Here is a 14,872-nt window from a genome sequence, read left to right on the forward strand (position 1 = left end):
AACAGAAATAAAAGCTACTGTACTATGAAGAAAAACAACCTCTGTCAATAAATTAGTGTCTCAATGTTTTTGACGTGCTCAAGAAGGCAGGGAATAAAACATATTTGCAAAAGACTCTTGACTTAAGTCCGCCTGTTATAATGATGTTGTCCATCAGACAAGGGAGTAGATGCCATCCTGGCACATCTTAAATGACTACAAGCATCGGGCAGCTTTCATTTTTGATTTCTCCTGCCCAACGAGCAAATTTAGGCAGTGATTCTGGAAGACAGGTGTACAGTCTTCAACTTTGTAGTGCTTTTATTTCTGTTTTTTCTTTGGCCATTTTCAAAGTCCTAATAGCTACAAAGCCTAATCAAATGACTGGAACTATCCAGGCCTGGTGTAATCCCTGGCTTGCCATAAGAGCAAATGTTTGTGCTGGGTCAGTCAATACTGTCCCACTTTTATCGCCGTTCTAGATTTGTCTCCCTTTTTGCTCTCCAATGGCTTGAATTCTCAGACCTTTTGAATTAATGATGCTTGCCTTTAGTGGCACTAGTCAGTAGTCTGGGCACAGTCTGTTTTTACTGCAAGCCTTGAGAATAAGGCCCACTAACCATTGCTGTGAAAATCCTTTAATTCCTCAACTTGGCTTGCTCACTTCCTCAGTTTGTGTGTACATGTGTTGAAGTGTGAATTGGCTCCTTTTTCGAGGATATCGTTTAAGTAACACAAATCAGTGATGTCGAAGTGTTGCAACACCCGCCTTAATTTGCTTGATGGTATAGCATTGCTAAGCAGACACCTTCTAAAAGTTGGATGTTAAGGCATTGACCTCCCTGGAATCCAGGCCTCTGTATTCTTTCTGCACCAAAAATGTTATTCCACTTGCTAGGTGACATACAGTAATAACGGTGACACCTTACTGATCAAATTCTGCTGTTTCTCCCGAAGCAGTGTTTCTTCACTAATGAATATTGCAGTGGAGTGAGCCCTTGGCTGCACAGAAATCCTGGTGTCCTGAAACCTGTGAGTTTATAACACAAGGGAACTTTACTGCTCAGGAGCAGGGCTGCGCAGAAAAAGAAACCAACCTGCCTGTGCAACAACCAATTTCAGGGTCTATCACCATACAAGGTCTCCCAACTTCATCGGAGTGTGTGTGTGTGTGTGTCTTAGGCCTGCCATGCCGTGTCACAAATCTGACGTGCTGTATGTAATGTTAGCATGCTGCTCTCCAAAGGAGTGCTAAACTCGCTTGGTCGGCTCAAGTTAGTGTCCACCCAAAGTGGTACTCCTTTCAACGTGAGTAACATTTCACTTTGGCCCGTCATGACACTGGTTCTGGTAGGAGCTGATTATAGTTTTGGGAGTTCTAGTGAGCTTAAAGCAGAGCCTAGTTCCTCTGTTTCCATGGATGACGATAATACTTTTTACATGATTACATATTTTTCTTTGGGTCACACCTGCCTTGTAGAACTAGTCTGACAACCACGAAGAGCCAGTCCTTTAAACTGATACTAAAGTATCTCAAAACCTTTACAAACATTTAACCGTGCGAAGATAGAGGTATGTGGAAGGGATGTTTTCCTGCCATGAGTAGCATAGAATAAAGTCTTGCTGCGATGGTTGGAGATGGAAGTATTGAAAATGAGATTCTGTTGGGGGATCTTTTTCCTCCTTTCTTCTCCCTTTTTGGTTCTATGGCCCTTGTGTATCCCTTCTTTCGGGGCTCTGTCTCGTCGTCTGTCCCCCTGGTGTCTTTCTGGGGTATTTTTCCGGTATCGCGATGATTCTGATTTGCTGGGTGTGTTTTCTGTATTTTCAATGTCTATTTTGTACCGGGTTATGGTTTTCCTGTTTCGTCGCCCGGGGGCGGGTGTTTGGATAAGAGTCCCTTCCTTTCCTTCTTCCCCCTTCCTTCCCCCCCCCCCCCCCCCTTATGCGGGGTTCCTTTCTTTTATTGGGGGTCCGTTTCGTATTGTTCTTGTATTTGGGTCTTTTTCTGTGCTGTTTGGTGGGACGGGTGGTAGCTGCGGTGGGCTGGCATTGAACGGTGTGTGCGATGGCCTTTCCTCATGTCTGTTGTTTTGACCGGTGCTTATTGGTATGCCTATTTCGTGTTTGTTTCTCCTGTGTTTTTACGATCATTGTATTGCTGCCCGCCGCGGCCCCGCCCCTTTGGATTGTCTCTTGGCCCGCCACACTCCTGTACTCCCTTACCCGTCCTTTAAAAATAAGAAAACTACCTTTCTAATTCTTATCTCCTGTGATCGCTCTAAGATGCTTGTTATTTCTCCTGTTTCTTTGCCTTTGTATACTGTGATACTCTGTGCATTGCTCCTGACATTCGGCTCTGTGGTGGCCAGCCCGGTGGGTTGTAGGCCCGTATTTGTGAGCTCTTTTTGTACAATAAAGGTTTTCAAAAAAAAAAAAAAGAAAATGAGATTCTGAGTGTTAAAGAAACATCTTTGTGGTCTGACCAGATTTTCTTTCCGAATACTTAGAATATGTATATTTGAGACAGTACATTTTATTTCCTTTGCATGCTGCGATTGGTAGTTTGAGTTAAAGCATAATTCTAGTTTTTCTCTTTGCTGTAAATTTGAAATATATAATTCCTCAGTTGTAACCATGCAGATGCCCACATTTTATTACGAAGCTGAAACATTCCTAAATTATATAATATGCAACACATTTTCAAAATAAAGAATCCAAATCACACCACTAGTTGGTTCTCTATTGCTCTCCTCTAGCCACTGGATTTGTTGATCCACATGCAGATTGTTCTGGCATAGTGAATGTGGTTACAATTTCAGGAGCCTTCTAAATTCTCCGAGGAGCAAATTCAAGAAAACATGTTTTGACTAAGGAACACACATCAGCCCTTGTTTAAATGTATTATTTTGAAAAGTTACTATTAGGCAATGGCTTTGTTCTCTGCAGCACATCATTCCTTGTAAGATGCGGGTCTTTTTGGTGGTTGAGCATCATTTTGGAATGTATCCAGAGAACAAAGCGAGAGTTCAAATGTTTGTGAAAAGATGGTTGATGGCACTTATGCTGCCTACTGCAAGATAGCACAATGGTCAATATGTTCAGCATTTCCACATGCCACATTGACTCTTTTACACTTTGTCTAAGACTCGTCCTTAGCAGAATAACCGTTCAATAAATCCCATGGGTCTGTGTGCCTCCCCACTCCTTTTTTATGGTCATACTCCTTCTAGGCCCTCTAGTCCAGAGATCAGACCTACTTCAGACTTTCTCCATCCCTGATTTTCTTTTCCTCACAGAAACCTGGTTCTCTTCCGATTCCCTCCCAGATCTTTTGGCCATCCTTCCAGACTCCTACTACGCCCTCCGAGCAGATCGCCCGGATGGCAAGGTTGGAGGGGGTGTGGCTATGATAATCCGCTCCTCCTTGAAATTCCAACTTCTTGCTCACCCCCTCATACCCAATGTAGACTATCTGGTAGCCCGTTCTCTCAATCTCCCCTCTCCCCTCACTGTTGTCCTTATGTACCGCCCCCCTCAAACTATGCCCCTGTTCGTGTCCACCCTGTTGGATCTCCTGGCCACACTGGTGGTTAACAACTCTTCGCTGCTACTGCTTGGTGATTTTAATTTCTGGCCAGGTGACCCCAGGGAGGACTCATCGTCCAAAGATTTCTCTGCCACACTTCAGTGTCTCAAGCTTACATCGCACGTTTTGGCCCCCACTCATATCCAGGGTCATATCTTGGACCAAATCTGGACCTTACACTGTAACGTTTCACTTACCTCCATTCTCCCTTGTGTTTGGTCGGACCACTCTATGATTTCATTCTCTATCTACTTGGGTCCAGCCGAGAAAGCCCCCCTACCTAAAAATATCCTGGCTCGTAGTTGGAACCAAACCGACCTTAACCCCCTTTTGTCTTCTTTGGCCTCTTCTGCTCCTGACCTGACTGACCTATCTTTGGAGAGTCAGGCAGATGCCATCAGCACCTGGCTCACCTCCTTATGCGACCAGGCTGCCCCGCTTAAGAGTGTCAAATCACTCCGTCCCTACGATGCGCATAAATGGTTTACCACAGAGCTTAAAGCTCTTAAACTTGATCTTAGGCGCTCGGAACGCCACTGGAGACGGAATTATTGTCCCACTCTCCGCCTCAAATATAAAGCTCTTCTCAATGCTTATAAAAGAGCTATCCTAGCGGCCAAAACAAAATATTGCACTGAGAGAGTGGCCCTCTCGGCCAACAAATCTCGAGAAATCTTCTCATTAGTCCACAATCTCGCAACTTCCGATCGCACCTGCATGTCTCCTGTTCCTTCCCAAACCCTCTGCTCTTCTTTGAATGACTATTTCATCAATAAGATCATCAATATTAAGGTCAATATTCCCACTGTACCTTCTTTTGAACTCCCTGCTCCCTTTCCTTTGCCCTCTTCTTCTTTGACCCATTTCCGACCCATCTCTCCTGAGCTTTTCCTTGACTTGCTTGCCAAGGTTAAGTCTGGTTCCCCGGCAGACTGTGCCCCTGCACGGATTCTCAGAACACTCTTTACTTGCTGCCCTGCCCCTCCTCTTACTTTTCTTAATGCTTCCTTGGCTCTGGGTTCTGTCCCTTCCTCATTCAAATCCGCTATAGTTCTCCCTATTCTCAAAAAACCTGGTTTAGATCCCTCCCTTTTATCTAATTTCAGGCCCTTTTCCTTGCTCCCTTACCTGGGGAAGATCCTTGAAAGCCATGCCACATCCTGCCTGTCCACTTATATCGAGGAGAACCATCTTCTGGCCTCCCATCAGGCGGGTTTTCGCCCAGGCCACTCCACTGAGGGAGTGGTTCTTGCGGTCCTGGACGAACTCCAGGGGAAAGCTGACAGCAATCTCCCCCAAGCTCTGGTCCTCCTCGACTTGTCCGCTGTGTTTGACACGGTCGACCATGCCATCCTTCTCGATCGTGTCAGCGCAGCGGGCATCCAGGGCGCTTCCTATTCTTGGATCGCGTCCTTTCTTCAAGGCAGATCGCAAGCGGTTCACCTATCTGGTTTCTCCGCTCCCCCTCGCTCGGTCACCTGTGGGGTCCCTCAAGGCTCCTCCCTCTCCCCTCTTCTTTTTAATCTTTATATCCGTCCTCTTATCTCTTCTCTTCTCGAGCTGCGGGTCTCGGTGTATAACTACGCAGATGACCTCCAGCTCGTCTTTGATCTTTCGTCCCCTTCTGATTCCCTTCCTAAGTTTTGCTCCACACTAGTCTTTATTTCTCAGTGGATGAGCTTCAATCATTTGAAGCTCAACCCGGACAAGACAGAGCTTGTCCTCACTGGTGGTCCTTCTAACCCCTGGTCCCTGGCACACTGGCCCCTTTCCTTTGGTTCCCCTCCTTCACCGCTTTCTTCTGTTCGTACTTTGGGTATCAAGTTCAGCCATGACCTGTCTATGCATGCCCAAATTAGCTCTGTTGTGTCATCTTGTTTTTTGTCTCTTCGTTTAATTCGTAAGATTTCCCGGTTTTTCTCTGTAGATGCCCTCAAGACCATCATTATGGCTCTCATCACTTCCCGTCTGGATTACGGGAATGGCCTGTATGTAGGCATTCCCGCCTATGAAACTCGCCGCCTCCAGGCCATTCAAAACCAAGCGGCCCGCCTCATCCTCCGCCTACCCAAATCCTCTCACATTACTCCCGCACTGAAATCCTTACATTGGCTCCCTGTTCATTTCAGATCCTTCTTTAAGCTTGCTTGTCTGGCTTCTCGGTCTTAGCCCCCCGGTTTTGGAACAGTCTCCCTCTTTCTCTACGCTCCATCCCTATCTATACCCACTTTCGTAGGGCCCTCAAAACTTTTTTGTTTTCTCGGGCATTCCCCAGTTAGTCCCCTTGGGTCCCCTCTGTGAGTTTGGTTGAGTCCTCAGCACCAGGAAGCCGCTTGGCCACAGTGCGCTTTATTAAGTTTCTTTTTCATTTCATTTCATTTCATCCTTCCTAGGTGTTTGGTTTCTTGCCTGTTAAGGCCCCAGATGCTACTAACTTAACAGTTAATTCCTCTTTTTATGTACCCAACCTTAATTGCTGAATTGAAGGTCTGACTCGTCTTAATTGTCCCCCAGGTGCTGCTTTTCAAGTGCTGGTGAGTCCAGAGGATGTCTGTATCACTGATTATAAAATGGGGCGGACAAGAGTTTTCAGTCACAGCTCTCTCCGAGGAAGACACAGTGCTAGACTTGAAGCAGTCCTTGCGGAGCCTCACTGGGGTCTTGCCCGAGCGGCAGAAGCTTCTGGGACTGAAATATAAAGGTAAAGCTGCTCTGTTTGGAAAATCTCATGCCACATTCTCCGGTTCAGACAACATGGTAAAATGCCCCATAGCTCTAAATACCTGGCTGGGCAAGTAGGGGATGGAGAGAGTTCTGATATTTCCTCACGTTGTCTGAAGATGTTGGGATAACCCTGCCATATGCTTACCTCTGATTCCTCAGTGCTGGCCCTCAGGCTTATTCAGCTGTGAGTGCCGGTGCTTTTCTACCAGTGGGTTGTCTCACCATGTTAATGTTTCGCTGAGAGTGGTAGGTTGTGTATCACCTACTGTTGTTGCTGGATCGGACCTTCTGCATGGGTTTTAATTAATAGCTGATTGATGATGGTAAAGCGATATGCCTGCGGCTCTTATGTTTGTAAGTGTAGTTTTAGCCATTTGAAATGCTGCTCCAATTATCAGGACTGTAAAAAAGCTTTCTCCCCTTAAATTCTGAGATCATTGATCGTGTGACAGCAGCCAAATAGGGGTAGGCTCTTGTCATAGTGAGTTGCTACTGAGGTGTCTGTCTTACTGCAGCGATCAGCTCTGGCAGTGCTAGTCTTCTTACACTGAGCATTGCAGATGGCGTGGACCTGATCATAGTTGGTGGTTCTGTTGGTCTGGCTGGAGCTTGTTTTATTACAATACTTGGTTCTCTTGGCATCCGCTTTGTCAGCATTAAGTGGCTGAGGCAGGGTGAGTCTTATAATAATTAACTCTGGTGGTGGTGCTCTTTTAACACCTTAATCTGACGTGTTTGAAGGCTGACCATTATATGTTGACTACAGGAGTGTGGAAATGTTGGATTCATGATGTTGGCCATGCCCTAGTCTCTTGATAATAATGATGTGGCCATCTCTAGATGGTGGTAACCAGCGATTACTTTAGTCTGACCATGCTTGATTGACGAATGGTGCGGTGTTCAGGTTTGGTCAATGATGGAGGTATGGCTATTTTAGTTTGTGGGTTTCAGGCCATAGTTAGTCAGTGATGGTAGTTTCTCTGTTTTTGGTTGACAAAACGACCAAGACTGGCTTTCAACACCTGCCAATCATGCTGCGTTTGACAGAATGCGCTGGGCCCCTGACCATAAAAGTGCTATGTTTTGAGACTTGCAACAGCATAGACTAATTTGTACTCGTGAACTCTGGCCAGTGTTCCTCATCACCCTCTTAAAAAGTTCTATCAGATGGATGAAACTCTGCATGTTGCAAATTACTAAAACAAATATATATACATTTATTTATATATATATATATATATATATATATATATATATATATATATATATATATATATATATATATATATACTTGTTTTGAGACCCTCCCCTGATGAAGAAGCCGCCCTGGCTTTGAAACGCGTTGGGAAAAGAAAAGAATCACGGACTAACATGCTGATTGAAATAAAATCCTGGTGTTGAACCTCCCTCCTTGAGTCTCGTTTCCGCATCAGGGCAACTTTCTTTGGATATATATATATATATATATATATATAACAGCTCCAAAACACCAGCCAACTGCACTCTCGAGCGGGTGCACACAAAGCGGGGGTGTGCCCGCGAACGTATTCAGGCTCCAAAATCCACAGGATATTAAATCCAAAAAAATGCAGCACACGCAGGGGTGGTTCCAACCAAGATTTTAATGTCGGAACACTCACAGATTTAATATCCTGTGGATTTTGGAGCCTGAATATATATATATATATATATATATATATATATATAGTGTCACATCAAGGTTGCCCAAATGAGGATGCCACATACACCGGGGTTGCTGCACTCGACGCCGCAGGCAGCCGTGGATTGAGTGAACTGCCTCTCCCTTTCAATCGCCAAACGCGTTTCGGGCTCCCATGAGCCCTTGGTCACTGGCAGAAAAGATGCAGGAAGCGGAATGCTGGAAATTACTTTATTTGAATATCCGGTCCCGCCCATGTGGGCGCAAGGTATGCTGGATAAGGTAGTCCGTTGTAATACCCCTGGCCAGTGCAGGCTTCTCAGGTGGGGTGTGATGTGGCTGCGTCGGGGGACATCGAGGATTAGTCATGCCGAGGCGTTCTGGATTCGTTTTAGTCGTCTCAGGAGCTTGGTTGTTGTTCCTGAGTAGAGGGGGGTTCCCGTAGTCGAGTCTTCTGGTGACGAGGGCCTGGGTGACGGTTTTTCTCGTGTCGGGAGGGATCCATTTGAAGATCCTGCGGAGCATTCGAGGGTGTTAAAGCAGGATGCGGAGACGGCGTTGACTTGCCTGGTCATGGAGAGGGTGGAGTCGAGGATGACCCCCAGGTTGCGAGCATGGTCTGTGGGTACCGGAGCTGTGCCTAGCGATGTGGGCCACCAGGTGTCGTCCCAGGCTGATGGGGAGGGTCCGAGGATGAGGACCTCCGTCTTGTCTGAGTTCAGCTTCAGTCTGCTGTCCTTCATCCAGTCGGCTACGGCCTTCATTCCTCTGTGTAGGTTGGTTTTGGCGGTGTGGTGGTCTCCGGTGAGGGATATGATCAGCTGGGTGTCGTCTGCGTAGGAGATGAGGTTGTGTTGTCGTGCGACGTGGGCGAGCGGTGCCATGTAGATGTTGAACTGCGTCAGGCTGAGAGAGGATCCCTGTGGGACGCCGCAGATGATCTCTGTGGTCTTCGAGCGGAACGGTGGGAGGCGCACGCTCTGGGTTCTGCCGGAGAGGAAGGATGTGGTCCAGGCCAGGGCTTTGTTATGTTATGTTACTTTGGTTTATATAGCGCCAACTCACCTACAGGTCTCGAGGCGCTTCTCTTGGATTCCGGCGTCGTGGAGGCGTGCTGATAGGGTGCGGTGGCAGACTGTGTCGAAGGCTGCTGATAGGTCCAGGAGAATGAGGGCGGCTGTTTCTCCTTTGTCCATCAGGATCCTAATGTCGGTGGCGGCGATGAGGGCGGTCTCAGTGCTGTGGTTGCTGCGGGAGCCGGATTTGGAGGGGTCCAGGATGTTATCTTCGAGGTAGCGGGTTAGCTGTTTGTTGACAATCTTCTCTGTCACTTTGGCCGGGAACGGGAGCAGGGAGATGGGCCGGAAGTTCTTGAGGACCTTTGGGTCCGCCTTGGGTTTCTTCAGTAGGGCGTTGATCTCGGCGTGCTTCCAGCTTTTCGGGAAGGTTGCAGTCTCGAAGGAACTGTTGATTGTTTTCCGGAGGTGGGGCGCGATGGTTGTGTTGGCTTTGTTGAAGACGTGGTGAGGGCAGGGGTCGGATGGGGATCCGGAGTGGATGGAGTTCATGGTTTTGATGGTGTCTTCGTCGCTGACGTTGGACCAGGTGGTCAGGCGTCTGGTGCGGATGGTGGTCACAGGGGTGGTGTACTCGGTGGTGGGTGCGAGGTTGTCGGAGTTGAACTTGTGTTTTGGTCAATTTTAATCTTGCTATTGTGGCATGGATTGTATATTTGGTTGCCGATTTCAATTTTCTATGATTAATAATCACTCTAGTATGATAATTTCATTATGCAACACTGACCATGTTTTTGATTACGGTGATCTGGTCATGCTTGTTTGATAGTCTAGTCCTGTTTAGACATATTGTAGTTAGTGTATTTACCCATTTTATGTATCTAGTAATTCTTTAATTTTATTTTTAGGTAAGCCTGCTGATAACAATGTAAAACTTGGTGTCTTGAAGTTAAAACCGAATACAAAGATCATGATGATGGGAACATGCGAAGAGCGTTTGGTAAGTATTCCTTTTTGAGACATTATCTGACTGCATTCGATTGCTTAATGTTTATTGTTTTGATCTACATACATATATGCAACTTCATAAATGAGCCATTACAAAGCACCACAGCAATATATCTCGAAATTCTGCTGACACTCCCTGTTTGCGAAATGATCCAGAAACGGGTCACAGATGCAGATTCCTGATTAGATGCTAATGTCAGATAGGATTATAGTTCGATCCCTAATTGATCACTTACAAATGCACCTGATTACTTCAAATTTTTCCATTGTCCCGATCCTTCCCTATTTTTCTTGTTTTTCAAATTCCCGATGTTGAGATTTTGAATGTTTGAAACATTTTTTGTTGAAGACTCAGTTTCGAATTAAGTGATGTATTTGAAGTTTTAAGGTAATGCCACCCAATGAACATCGGGTAACTCCTTGCCCCCTGTATTTACCATCTCTCTCACCTACTCTGTGGTCGACTGACTAGAACCTGGAAAGGCAAGGTCCTGCCATTTATAGCTTCATGCCTTTGTTTCTAGGAAGATGTTCTGGGTCCTCCACCTGACAACGATGACATAGTCAACGACTTTGACATTGAAGAGGAAGTTGTTGAAGTAGAAAACAGGTAAAAAAAAAGTAGGATGCTGTTCTGTACTGAGGATTCTATGTAATATCGATGGGAGGCGATTTTATGTAGGTTGCATGTTCATCCCAGTACATGCACACTTTTAATTGATTTTTGCAATGATTATACATATGCTCTTGTTTTTTTACTCGCTTCTGCTTGAAAACAGGGTATTTCTGACTCCACGTATCCACACTACATCCCATAGCTTAGTGCGCATATAGATTCTTTTGTTCACAGAATGTGTTTAACCTCTTATTTGTGTGTTTATTCTTGATGTATTTCTGTGATTACTTCTAGTGTGCCTTTGTGCTTAAGCGTTGCTTATTCTGTGTTGGTGAATACTGCTGCTAGAAGTGCCCTTGAGTTTGTGCAGGATTCCTGAGTGTGTAAGCTTGACAGGAGCTTAAAAGATTGGAGGCTTTCAGTATGCATCTGTTTGTAGGCTTCATAAATGTCTTTGATTACAGACTTAATTTGTGCTTGTGTGTGTAAAGTTCACGCTGTGTATTTGCAGGTCAACCTTTCTTGTGTGTGTAAGCTTCAAATGTTCCTTTTGTGTTGCAGGTTTTACACATGACTTTGGGGATGTGCTTTGCTTGTGCCTGTGTGAGTATACTAGTGTGTCTAGTTGATTGGGTAGGTGTAAGGTTGCAGGCATTTGTGTGTAGTAATCCTGTGTACGTGTCGGCAGGGATGAGGTCTCTGCACCCGTGTACATTTTGCACATTTTTTATGTGTACATGATGAGTTTTCAAGTGGCTATGTGAATTCTGCTGTACATGCTTACCCTGCATGGTTGTGTGTACAAAGAGCCTCATTTAATTGTTTTTTGGCATAAGTATGTGTGCACTTTACATGTATCTTTGTGTGTAAGCAGTACCACTACCCGCCTCTGTGTATTTGTATTCTGCATCTGCATTCTTTGATGGCATGTTAGACATGCAATATGTGTGTAGCCTTTCTCTCTGTGCATGTTTTATGTATGGGTGTTTAGCTGTTGTTGATTTTGAATGACTATTTTTATCTTGCACATTCTCTTTGTATGTTTTGCCTATGTTTGTCTGCTTTGACCATGTGGCATTAGTGCCTGTGGTCATCAGTTGTGTGTGTCTGATGAAATCTGAGTTATTTTAAGAATCTCTAACTTGTTCCAGGGAAGAGAATCTTGCTAAGATCGCACGGCGCGTGAAAGACCACAAGGTGGAGGTAATGAACGCTCCAAGAGAGGGCAAGAAGTTGCTAGTGCTGGATGTGGATTACACTTTATTTGGTGAGAGTTGTGAGGAACATTCTCTCTTTCATACCCAAAAAGTCTACATTTGTTCTTTGTCCTGATTTTTGGGTCTGCTTTTGTAATATTTGTTGCAGCTCTAGTTTTTTTTTAATTTTCCTGTCTTTACCCATTTCTCTTCCCAAACACCTTCTCTCCCAAACCTTTCTTTTAATATATTTCCATATCCACAGCCGTCTAATGTTTTCTTACCTATACACTGAACAACTTTATCCTTCACTATTATGTCCATTTCTTTCGTGTACCACTCCATTTGACATTGGAACTGTTATCCTGTATAGGAGAAATGCACTGTATAATGCTTTTAATGTCCTCGTTTGTTCTCAGACCATCGTTCCTGTGCTGAGACTGGAGTGGAACTCATGCGTCCATATCTGCATGAGTTCCTGACCTCGGCCTATGAAGACTTTGACATTGTCATCTGGTGTAAGTTCTGTGCTCTTCTGAATGGGGGTTATCAGGAAGTAAAGTAGGATCTCTTGATAATGTGCCTTTCCAACGTCTCCTTTGCTTGTCTGTTCGTATTAGATGCGTTTGTCTTGATGTAGTATTGATCTGCTCCCTTTACTTTTGTAGGTTTGGGCATTTGACATTGTGCTGCTTTTTTCTCTTGAATGGGCTGGTCTCTTAAGTGCAACCAGGTTCTTTCACAGGTTTTAATATGAAAGGACTGTAAGGTAGCATGAACTTCTAAGGCAGTGGTTCCCAAACTGTGCACCGTGGCTCCCTGGGGAGCCGTCATGCCTAGCAAGGGGATCCATGGACCAAGCAATTTAAAGCATTTCATGTTGAAAGGTCTGTTGGCTTCACGTGAACTAATTAGACTAATGATGTTGATGATTTGTAAGTGACTTGCCTAAAACTGTAAACGTAGTGCTTAATTGATGGCATTTCGAGGGAGATGATCGCCATATTTCACTGGATCCCCACGATCCTGATTTCTTTTGTTAGACTCGTTAATAGTTTATTTTTTTTCCAAATGCATTTTACACCAATGCAAGTTATCAGAAAAGTACAGTTGTTCCTGTCTATTAAACACATTAAGTATTATTAAGTATTGGCATTTATACTTGAATCATAGGTACTACCATTACACATTTCTTTCAGTACACACACATTTCCAGACAGGCGTGCTCTCTCCTTGAGTACAGGGAAGTAAAACACCATATACGGCATAACGCAAACCTTTGTAAGCAAGAAAGAGGGGCGTTAAAAATAAATAAATAAAAATCAGAGGAATTTATTTTACTTGCATTGATGTGGAGGCAATTGTAGGGAGGAGACAGCACAAATAAAGCTGTATGTGGTTTAAAAAATTGTGAGTCACCCTACTGAGACACGTGTGTTGGCATGTATGACATGGGTAGAAAAGGAAGTGCATCCAAATATTCTTCAAGCGCAAAAAACACTTTGGCAATGGGGCCTACATGCATAGGGGTGCTATCTAGCACTGTAAGTGGGATAACAAAGTTTGAGAAAGTTTTCTAAAAAAGGCATGTACAAAGAAGTGTAACTAGGAATATTTTATTACAGGTGCCGCCTTAGTAATACGAAGCACCCTAAGTATATGATTATAAAACCTTCATCAGCTTCATCCCAGTTATTTTCAGGGAGAAAAATGCAAGTACTCCAGAGGCTGCGCTTACACCCCCCCCCTCCAAAAAACTAATAGTGGGGAGCCACGGGCAATGGCCAATGGGTCAAGGGAGTAGTGGGTCGAAAATGCTTATAACCACTGTTCTAAGGAAACATTGACCCGTATTCCTAAGAGACCAAGTTATTTCAGGTTAATTTGATGCTCTGACAAATTTTTGCATATGCCTACCTGAAGATGTTGTTTGAGACATTTGTCTCATGCCGCTAGTATGTCTAAACTTGTCTCACAAAAATTCTCCAAACATTTCCTGTCCAAGTTATGGTAAGAATATTTTGTGGGGTAAAGCCACAAATGGTATCAGTAGAAAGTAATTCTATGTAAACAGCAGAGGAGACAGACTTTGCCATATATGGGATGGAAGTATTCCTATTGTCCGCAGGCACTGGAATAATTGGACATTACCAGGGGTTATGAATTGTCTTTATTGGAGAGGACCGCAGGAGTGGTTGTATGGGCCTAGGCAACAGGATAAGACCGCAAACTAAGGAGACACAATTGCACCGGCTGTAGATTGAGACATGAATGAAAACCAAAAACCCTATTTCAATAGGCTCAAGCACCTCAACGGAGGCTAAGCACTTGACAGAGAACCCAGATAGAATCCAAATTTATTTTTTTATTAGCCCCTTTCTCACAGTACTAGTAGCATGGTTCATTATCTGGTCTAAGCATGTTCCAGCGAGCATTTCGGATAATTTCCTACTTGTTTCAGTCTTTTAGATCAGCCACCTGGGGTCCTAGGCTATTGTGAGGGCTATAATTAATAACCTTTCTAAAACACAACATGCATAGGGTATACTTGTCCTCTAAATCTTGCTCATGTGTCTCAACCCTACAAATAAAATTATATTTGAAATAACTAACAAAAAAACAACAACAAAAAAACAGCGAGGTTTGCCAACTAAAGAAACTTTTATTTATTTTCCTTTTTAGCATCATCCGCACGCAATTTAGCTAAACTATTTTGGACTGAACCGTGTTCTAAAATTTAGTGAACCACTTGCCATTTCGAACAATAAAAATCTCAGGTCCCAATTACTTTTTTACCCCCTACTTGACACGGTGGACCATGCGCAGCTGCTAGCCCGTGTCGAGCGGCTGGGAGTCGGTGGGAGGGTACTTTAATGGATTACTTCCTTTTTGGAAAATCGATCTCAAAGAACCCAACCTGGGGACTGCAGGTCCAGGCAGGGTGTCCTACCCTGGGGGGCGGGAGGGGTCCCACAAGGCTCAGGCCTATTCCCCCTGCTATTTAACATCTATTTTCAACCTCTGGTCGAATCACTGGCAAAACTAGATTGCCAGGTGTTCAACTATGCTGACTACACCCAGCTA

The 14,872-nt window shown here is 44.5% G+C and overlaps 1 protein-coding gene across 7 annotated transcripts in view; it reads left to right on the forward strand.

Annotated features, from left to right (window-relative positions):
- Positions 1–14,872, forward strand: part of UBLCP1 (ubiquitin like domain containing CTD phosphatase 1) — a 165,739-nt gene that overhangs the window by 17,481 nt on the left and 133,386 nt on the right. For all 7 annotated transcript variants that reach the window (XM_078653735.1, XM_078653733.1, XM_078653729.1 and 4 more), the window contains 5 exons: positions 6,083–6,269; positions 9,877–9,968; positions 10,501–10,586; positions 11,744–11,859; positions 12,208–12,306. In XM_078653735.1, the coding sequence (XP_078509861.1) occupies positions 6,116–6,269; positions 9,877–9,968; positions 10,501–10,586; positions 11,744–11,859; positions 12,208–12,306 (547 nt within the window). In that variant the 5' untranslated portion in view covers positions 6,083–6,115. The remainder of the gene's footprint in view (positions 1–6,082; positions 6,270–9,876; positions 9,969–10,500; positions 10,587–11,743; positions 11,860–12,207; positions 12,307–14,872) is intronic.

This window comes from Lissotriton helveticus, chromosome 7, assembly GCF_964261635.1.
Source record: "Lissotriton helveticus chromosome 7, aLisHel1.1, whole genome shotgun sequence".
NCBI lineage: Eukaryota > Metazoa > Chordata > Amphibia > Caudata > Salamandridae > Lissotriton > Lissotriton helveticus.